This window comes from Dasypus novemcinctus, chromosome 13 (assembly GCF_030445035.2).
Source record: "Dasypus novemcinctus isolate mDasNov1 chromosome 13, mDasNov1.1.hap2, whole genome shotgun sequence".
NCBI lineage: Eukaryota > Metazoa > Chordata > Mammalia > Cingulata > Dasypodidae > Dasypus > Dasypus novemcinctus.
The window spans coordinates 30500568-30509762 of NC_080685.1; the positions used below are offsets into that span (position 1 = coordinate 30500568).

General features: G+C 55.0%; 1 protein-coding gene across 2 annotated transcripts; it reads right to left on the minus strand.

The window, feature by feature from the left end:
• Window positions 1-656: 656 nt before the first annotated feature.
• On the minus strand, window positions 657-8817 carry PMVK (phosphomevalonate kinase). Of its 2 annotated transcripts, XM_058309769.1 has the most exons (6): window positions 8437-8801; window positions 7848-8291; window positions 5816-5879; window positions 4408-4560; window positions 1616-1745; window positions 657-1167 (listed from the first exon to the last, which is right to left on the minus strand). In XM_058309769.1, exons 2-6 carry the CDS (start codon window positions 7976-7978, stop codon window positions 1031-1033), a joined length of 615 nt encoding a protein of 204 aa, XP_058165752.1. In that variant the 5' UTR covers window positions 7979-8291; window positions 8437-8801; the 3' UTR covers window positions 657-1030. The 2 variants fall into 2 exon arrangements, with proteins under 2 accessions (XP_058165752.1, XP_004475095.2); XM_004475038.5 differs by lacking the exon at window positions 7848-8291 and having other exon boundaries at window positions 8437-8817.
• Window positions 8818-9195: the final 378 nt, after the last annotated feature.

The following is a 9195-nucleotide window of genomic DNA, read 5'->3' on the forward strand; positions in this document are numbered from 1 at the left end:
CCATTCGGGGCATGTTGAAGTCAAGGTCACTTCTTTGTCCTCTTGTGCATGAAAACTGACAGCATTTGTGAGAGGACAAGGAAGCCAGGGCCAGAGCTGGGGGGCTCAGACCTGGCGTGAAGATGGCAGGAGGCTGGGGCCCGGTACCACCCCCCACAGGAAGGGGCGGCGGAGCCCTGGCTCAGGGGGCGAAGGCCCGCGCTCTGCTCGGCACTGACACTTCCGGGCCAGCTAACCTGGGCAAGTTACTTCACTTTTGAGTTCTTGGCATCTGCTAATCCTCGCCCATTCCACAGGGTGGCTGGGAAGAATCTGGAAGGTATTTAGAAATTGTGAAAGGCTATATAAATAAATGAGGACAAGTCCAAGACTTCAGATGAGCCAAGGTTCCAAACGGTGATGTGCTCGTGGGCCCTGCGTCGCTCAATGGTGACGGGAGACCGTTGCTCCCTGGTGCTTCCACCCCTGTGCACTGCAGCCCCCGCGGGTGCTTCTTGGTGGCCTTTCTATGGAACACGGAGCCCTTTCTTGAGGCCATCCCCGGAAGCAAGACCCTCCAGTGGGAGACAGGGGAACATGCAGCCACCAGGACCACCCTGGCCCCGCGGGGCCTCACACAGGTCATGTGGGTGTCTGGGAAATGAGACGTCCAGCTCTGAGCATGTGCGTCAAGGTTTATTAGTGTCCACACTGGGGAGCCCCAGGCTCTCGCCTGGGACGAGGGACTGAGAGCACCAAGGGGGAAGCAAGGCCACCACAGGCCCCATCCGGCCCGGCACCCAGGAGAGGGTGATGCTTCTGCTTCCAGCACAGCCAGGTGGCCCTCCCTGCCCGGCCAGTGTCCCGCTGAGGAGGCAGTGCCATCCTCTCCACTGGGAACCGCGCTCCCCAGAGGCTCCCCAGCTTGCCCGATCCCATCAGCCCCCCCAGGAACCTAGACTCAGGCCACCTCAGCCAGCACCAGAGACCCCATGTCCTGCAGAGTCGGCCCCACCACCGGCCACTCCCGTCTTGCTCCCAGGACCGAGGACTAAAGTCGGGAATGGACGAATTTTCTCAGGTTCTCCAACTGCTCCTCCAGGCGCTGCTCATCTCCATGGTTCTCGATGACCCAGTCGAAGTCCCCAAAGCCATCCAGGCCACATTCAGACTCAGCATCGTCCACTCCTGTGGAGACATGGGCCAGGTCAGGCCTCAACCCTCGGGACAAACACCAGGCATGGAGGTCCACGGGTCCCAGCAGGAGCAGGGCTTCCCCAGGCTGCTGCCCCCAGCCAGCCCCCCGCCCCCACTCTGGAGGGCATTTGCCCACCCTCAGAGACACTGGGAAGCAGGCTGAGAGCCCCGGGATTCCCTGCGGACTTAACCCTTCCCTTGCCACTGCCTACGGAGGGTGGACTGGGTCATCTAAAACCATAGACAACCAAAAGGGCAGGGCGTTTTCATCTTGTTCTACCCGGGAGTCTTTCTGACTGGAGCCTCGCAGCACTCCTGAGCCCAGGACGCAGCGTCTCAGATTCGGTTTCATAATGCCTGGCTCCTCCAGCCTGCCCTGGAGACAGCAGGAGGCTGTGCCCTGCAGGGGGGCTGCAGGCAAAGGTTGTGAGCAGCTCACCTGGCGTGAACTCCCAGCCCCGCTGCCGTCGGCTCTGCTCCGAGGCCACCACACGGACTGTCCGTGTAGCGGCCCCATAGGCCTCCCGAAACCACTGGATGTCGGACAGTCTCCTTGTGTCGCTCACCAGCTGCAGGGGAGGGACACAGCAGGTGACCAATGGGACAAGGTGCAGGGAAGTGCAAGGCAGGGCGCTGGGGGGGAGGGGAAAGGAGGGGAAGACCCAGCCCAGCCCCCCTCTGCGGAAGCAGCTGCACAGGGGATCCAGAACCACGGTGCAGCCCCCTCGCTCCCCACCATCACCTGGCAGGAACAGACATGGCCTCCACCTCCAGGCGGCCCTCCCGGATGGCCATAGCCACCTTCCACACTGCCCATGCTGCCTCTGCTGGGGCGGGGGGAGGGGGCGGAGGTGCGGGGGGGGGGGGGGGGGTAATGCATTTATATGCTGAATATGGCTGAGAGAGAGGCCACACTTGAGCAACAAGGAGGCCCTCGGGAGGTAACTCTTAGGCAATATATAATACTAGGCTAAGTTTCAATTCGACAAGAAAAGGTTCATAAGTACAAGCATAAAGTACAGTATCAAGGGCCTGGCATAACATCTGTCCTCCTTTACCAGGCACTGCCCATGTACTGGGGATTCTTGCTGTCCTATTAAAGAACGTAGCAGAACTCTCAGGATGAGAATTCAGTATTCTTCCAGTTATTATGTGGATCTCCACTCCCCGAGACAATTTCCCATAAAACCCAAACCTTTCACCAGGCTGAGAAGGCCCTAAGAGATCTGGCCCCTGATTTCCCATTCTCTTCCCTCATTCACTCTGCTGCAGCCAACTGGCCTCCTTCCTGTTTCTCAAACATGCCAACCACAGGCCCTCCCCAGGGCCTTTGCACATGCTGTTCTCACTGTCTGAATAATCACACGGGAAGCTCCCTCACTTACTGGACGTCGCTGTTGAAACGTCACCGCTTCAGGTACGGCTTCCCTCAATGCCTTGGCTCTTGAGCCTGACATGCTGTTGACCTTCCTCTTAGCACTAAGTCCTCTCTGAAATCATCCTAATTGACTAGTTTGTTTGTCTGTCTGCCCCACCAGAGTCCGTTCCAAGAGGGCAGGGACTTTGTCTCACTGACTGGTGCATCCCGGGCCCTGGACCTGACACATAATCAGCCCTCGTCAGCATATGTCAATGAGCGAATGATTGGCTCAATGAATCAAGAGGCCTGTTCACGACAATGCCACTGCTGTGTTTATTCACCCAGTTATTAAATGAGTTTTGTCAACAGCACCTACTGTGTGCCAGGGACGGGCCAGGTGCTGAGGGTAGAGGCATGAGCAAACAGACCTGGTCCCTGCTCTCACGGAGTCGGGCTAGTGGGAGAGGCAGGCCTTAGACAGGCAGCCTCGCCAGTAACCAGGGAATCACAGCGCCTCGTCGCAAGCATCACAACCGGAGCCCCGCCACAGCCGGACTCCTGACTCTCCCCCTCAACCTGCTCCCCCCACATCTCCCCTGCCTCAGAAAATGACAACCCTATTTGCCCAGTTGCTCAGGAAAAAACCCTTGTCACCATCTCCTGTCCTCACAGCCCGTAGCCAACCCATCAGCAAATCCTATTGACTCGCTCTTCAAAATCTAGGCCAAACCGTGACACTGAGCAGAGTCAGTCCTGTCCCCTGCAAAGGGCCTCTAGGATGCCCCTCTGCCTTGCTCCTGCCTTCCACCCGGCAGCAACCCCCTCTGCTCAAAAGCCTTCAATGACTCCCTGGTTCCTGCAGAGTAAAATCCAGGGTCCTTCCAAAGGCCCTGCAAGACCTGATCACCTCCCACCACCCGCCCCTCTTCCTCCAACGTGCTAGGCACGCTCCCACCCCAGGGCCTTGACCCTCACTCCTCCCTCTTCCTGGAAAGCTCTTTTCCCAAATAGCCATTCAGCTCACTCCCTCATTTTCTCAGGCCCTGCTTAAATGGCATGGTATATCAGAGCCGCCTTCCCTAACGCCCTTAAGAACGCCCCTCCCCAGCCCTCCCTGTGCCCTCGTCTGCTTCATCTTGCTCCTCAGTATCTAGCCCCACCTGACATATTCCATATTCGTCCATCTTGTGCCTCTCTCTCCCCCTGCCCCAGGAGGGGCTCCCCAAGGGCAGGGACTTCATTGCTTTTGTGTACCAATGTATCCCCCAGAGCCTAGAGTCATCCCAGGTATGAGACACTCAAGCAACACTTAGTGCAGAACGAATGAGGCAGGAAAAGGGCAGGCTGCTATGGGCACACCTAACAGGAGTACCAGTTAAGACATGGGCATCAGGGAAGGCTGCCCTAAGGAGGTGACGTTTACGCTGACCTGGAGCTAACCAGGTCAAGAGGGGAAGAGAGCAGTCCAGGCAGGCGGAAGAACACGTGCAAAGGGGCCTGATTCTGGAAGGCCCCTGACGTGTTCATGGAACAGGGAGAAGCCGTGGTAGCTGCAGCTCAAGGAGTAAGGGGCAAAAGGGGCGCAGGCGCCAGCTCCCGCAGGGCCAGAAGTTCATCAGAACTACGGGAAGCCACAAAGCGTTCACGCAACAGAACGGCATGTTCTGCAAGGGTCTTGCTGCCGCTGTGTGGTGAATGGATCCCAGGGGACAAGAGGGGCAGGGGGGACCAGTGACTGTCCGGGTGAGAGACAGTGGTGGCTTGGAACAGGGTGGAGAAGCGGAGAGAGAGGAAAGGACACGGCTGAGGTGTACCCGAGGGCAGGGCAGGGTGGGAGTGGGTTTCCCTCATGCTCTCAGGGAGCCTCGTACCCAGACGGGCTGGGGCACGCCCTCCACAGCCTTCCTGCAGAAGAAGCCGGGGTCGGCCTGGCGCTTCTCCTCCCCCCAGCGGATCATGTCCCTCCGGAAGGCCTCCTTGTAGGTGCTGGCGTCCAGCAGTCTCTGGAAGTCCAGGCCATGTTCCTGTCCAAAGCACACGTCAATCACCAGCCCCTCCAGCCGTCTCTCCTCAGACAGGGGGGGAGTCACCCCTGAGCCCCCCTCCCCGCACACACACAGGCCGCCGCGGGGACTAACGCAGTTCCACCCAGGACCCGGGCCTGCAGGGGAGAGGCCCAAAGGGCTCCCGGTCACCCGCGGACGGAGGAAAGGTCTAGGATAATTCAGAAAATGGTTCAATTTGTCTTGGGATTGCGCGATGTGGCTTTCTTCTTTGCAATGGTTTTACCTCCCAATTATTTCTGGCTTAAACTAATCCTGAAATTAGTTTGCATCCCCTGGGCACAGGCTTAGCCTTCAACTCAAGTGGGAAATCTGAAAAAAACTGTATCCCGTATCCTCCCACGACCCCTTCTGGCCTTGTTTTCCCCCATCCCAGTGCCCAGGAGATTGCATTCCCCTGTCTCTCTCCTCTCCCTTCCTCACTCCCCATCCCCCACATTTCTGGCACCTTTGCTGAAGGAGCAGCATTCCACGTGACTCCCGGCATGCCCTGGGCCTCCCACTCCCAGAGGACACCTCTGGGTGCTCCCGACCTGGCTGCTCTGACCACCCTGGGGCGCTGCTCCCAGACCTGGCCTTTCCTTCCCCAGGGACACTGCAAGCATGAGGAATCCCTCCAGAGGGCCCCAGGAAGGGCAGGGGTCTGGAGGCACCCCATAAATATTCATTGAATAAATGAATATATGAGCAAATATGTATCATTATTTTTTTACCATTTTTCTATAAATGTACAAAACATAGCACTCGAGAACTCCTATGTGGGAAGCAGGTATTTAACCGCTTGAGCCACATCCACTCCCCGATTTATCAATATATCTTGACAATTCATGTGACTAAATTTCTAAGGGGAGAATTCCAGGGGCTGTCAGGCCAGCATGGGGGGAGGGGGACGGAAAACGTAATAATGTGAGGGGTCACAGCTTTAGAGCAGGGGGAGGTGTGCAGACCCTTGCTAATCACACTGCATCAGCAGCTGCCAACTCGAACCCACGGCCCTTCCTGCACACACATCCTTGAACCTTCTGGGGAGTAAGTGAGTAAAGCTGGTGGGAAAGAAGCTGGAGCTGACAATGCTCCCAGAGAAGCCCACCCGGAGAAAACTGAAAGCTGGCCGCCAGCAGTCACCTGGTCAGTGCCCGTGACTCGAGTGGCAGCCACAGCACCCCCAGCCCGGGAGAGGGGCTCCTCTCAACCCCGCCACAGGACCACCGCCTACCTGAGCATACTGCGCCTTGAGCGGACCGGAGAGCCGGAGGACAGCACAGACGTCAGCGCCGAGGCTGTGGGAGGGGAGAGCAGAACCCAGTCAATCTAGAGCTTCCAGGCTCCAGACAACGAGTCTGGAGGGCTGGGCTGAAGCCCCATTTCTGCTACTGGCATCTACGTACCTTTGGGAGATCTCGACTTCCCTGATCCTATTTCCTCAACCTTAAAATGGGGGTAACAGTTTCTGTCCTGCCTCCCACACGGGACAATCACAAAACTCAAATGTATGTGAAAGAGCCCTGAAACTATTAATAGGTAAAACAGATACTCGGTGATAAAATTATAAGTACGATGTGAACACCCATGCCTGGAGATGTTCTGGCTGGACTAGATGGCACTGCTGGGCCTGTGAACTCATTCTCCCACAGCCCAGCCTCGACAGGCTTGGTCTCCGCAACATAAAGAATTCATTCAGGGGAATAGGTATAGCTCAGTGGTTGAGCACCTGCTTCACATGTACGAGGTCCCGGGTTCAATCCCTAGTACCTGAAAAAAATTCATTCATTCAATTTACCCAACATTTATTAGGAACTGTGTTTGGAAAGAGGCGTTACAAATGTGAATAAGATACATGAGGAGAGGCGGGGCAAGATGGTGTCTGACTAACATGGAGTTGAAGAATGTCAACCACCACACCATAGAGCCAAGAGTGCCTACAACTGAAAGCAGGAGGATTGCATCCAGCATCCAAGTGGAATCTAAGTCCCCTCTTGACATAGATGTGGAGTGGACACAACCAATCCAAGGTCCACAGGATGGAGAAATAGAGTAAGGATTAGAGTGGACTTACTGATAATCTATTCATGAACTATTGTGGTTAGTAATCAAAGAAAATGGCATTGGTGTGCAGAAAGTGGCCATAGTGGCTGCTGGGTGCGGGGAATGAGAGGAAGAGATGAGATGTGGAGGCATTTTCGGGACTTGGAGTTGTCCTGGGTGGTGCTGCAGGGACAATTACCGGACATTGTAGATCCTCCCACGGCCCATTGGATGGAACGTGGGAGAGTGTGGGCTATGATGTGGACCATTGACCATGAGGTGCAGCGATGCCCAGAGATGTATTCACCAAATGCAATGGATTTGTCATGATGGGGGAGAGTGTTGCTGTGGGGGGAGTGGTGGGGTGGGAGGGGGGAGTGAATGGGGACCTCATATTTTTTTAATGTAATATTTTTTAAAAATGAATTAAAAAAAAAAAAGATACATGATTCCTGCCCTCGCCTTGAGATACTCACAGATACTCTTAAACACTGACTCTTAAACAATTTCCATCGTTCAGATGAGAAAACTGAGGTTGAGTGAGGAGGATCAACTCACTCAAAGCAACAGCATTGGTAAAATAAAAGTAATAGCCAACATTTAGTATCTGAACCTTTGCTAGATGCCAAGAATTGTTCCATCTAAGCCTTTCACATGCATTATAGCATTTCATCCTTACAACCCTATTATTATCCCCTTTTTACAGATGACAAAACCAAGGCACAGAATAGATAATAATTTACACAAGAACGTGCACTGGTAAGTGGTAGGGCCAGGATTTGAATCCAACAATCTAATTCCAGAGCCTGTGGTTCTAACCATTATTTGATTTCTGTGTTTTAGGGTAAGGAGGGGTCCAATTTAAGAAGGTAGTGAGATCCCTGGTGGTGGTGAAAGATTCAGGTGGCAGACTCTGCCCCGGGCTTCCCCCATGACCTCTTAGAACCCAAAATCAGCCCCCCCAGTACACCCGCCACACTGGCCTTCAAGAGAAGAGCCCACTCCACTCTCCCCAGCTCCTCCACTCTCAGCCCCATGTTCCAGCAAAAACGCTGGCAGCCAGAACATCTTGCTTTGAGAGAAAACACAGAGCAAAATGTACTATTTGTGGAGGCAGTGGGGTAAAGGAGAAGAAAACCTAGTCCTTAGTGCCAGGCAAAGCTGGACTTGAATAGTGGGTCTGCCACTTACTTTGTGACTTGGCAAGCTTTTGTTTTGTTTACCTTTTCAGAGTCTCGGTTTCTTCATCTGTGAAATGGAGATGCTGACACTTATAATACCACCAAATAGTTAAAGAGACTATGAGAAATGAATGAGATGATGTGCACACACAGTGCCTGGCACATAGTAACATTCGGCAGAGTGATTAGCTAAGTCATCAGATGTCACTGGAGGCAGGTGCACTTGGGTGTGGTCTTAAATCAAATCCTGTACCTGTGCCTCGGTTTCCTCATCTTTCATGGTTACTGCCTGACACGTGGTGAGGCTTAGAAATAGTGTATGGAAAGCACCCTGGCAGTAGCTGTTCTTAATGCTTCTTGGAGAGAAAGACCAATAGATAAAGGTCTTTAGAGGGGCGGCCGTCTGGTTCTTTGCAGTGTGTAGACTGTCGTTCCCACGTGATGGCAGCCGTCTTCCAGCTCCCCGCGCCCATCGCTCCTCTTGCCCTGCAACCGAAGAAGGACCCCTGCTCCGAGGCTCACTCCATCTCACACACACACACACACACACACACACACGCACGCACCCCTCGTGTCACGTGCTGCGGGGTCGCCCCCCACGCTGCCGCCGCCTCCCCCGCCCCACCCACACCTGCTCAGCAGCGCCTCGGTCACGAAGTCCTTCCCGGATTTCCTCTTCCCGCTGAACAGCAGCACCAGCCGCGGGGCGCTCGCCTGCGGGGCCATGGGGCCGCCCGCCGAGCTCTCCCCGAAGCGCACGCCTCTCCCCACCCCTACAACCCGGCCACCCCGCGCGGCACGGCCGCGGCCACTAGGGGGAGGGACAACAAGGATTTCTTCCTTCTCCAGAGCTGCAGAGAGACGTCATTTTAATCGACGTTTAAGCAAAATTAAATAGGGAGGGAAGGAGAGTGTACGTTCGGTGCAGCCTCCTTCCGTAAACAAGGACCCCCACCAGACCCATTTAGAGGCTCCCAGGCCCGCCCGGGCCCTACGTCACCGCCCCGCCTTCTCGGCCCACCCCCGGGTGAGCTGGACGCAACTCCTTTCCTCCACGGGGGAGGATGTTTTCGAATTTCCTGAGGTAAATTTCTCACTCCCTTCCAAAGAACCGTGAAGACATTACCAAAATTCATAAGCGTAATTTCGTTGGATAAGTTTCCAAGCCTACTTTTTAACCTGTGTGTTATACTGCATTCATGCACGCACTAAAGCAAACCTGTGTTTCCCCCACAGTGAAAATGGGTCTTTCCAGAGAGGAAACGAATCAACGACGCGAGGGGGCGGTGTCTGGTGACGTCGTGGGGGGCGGGGCTTAGTCGAACACGCGCTCTTTTATTGTTCAATAGGTTTCGTAACCCGACAACCGCTCTGACTTGACCTTTTAAGC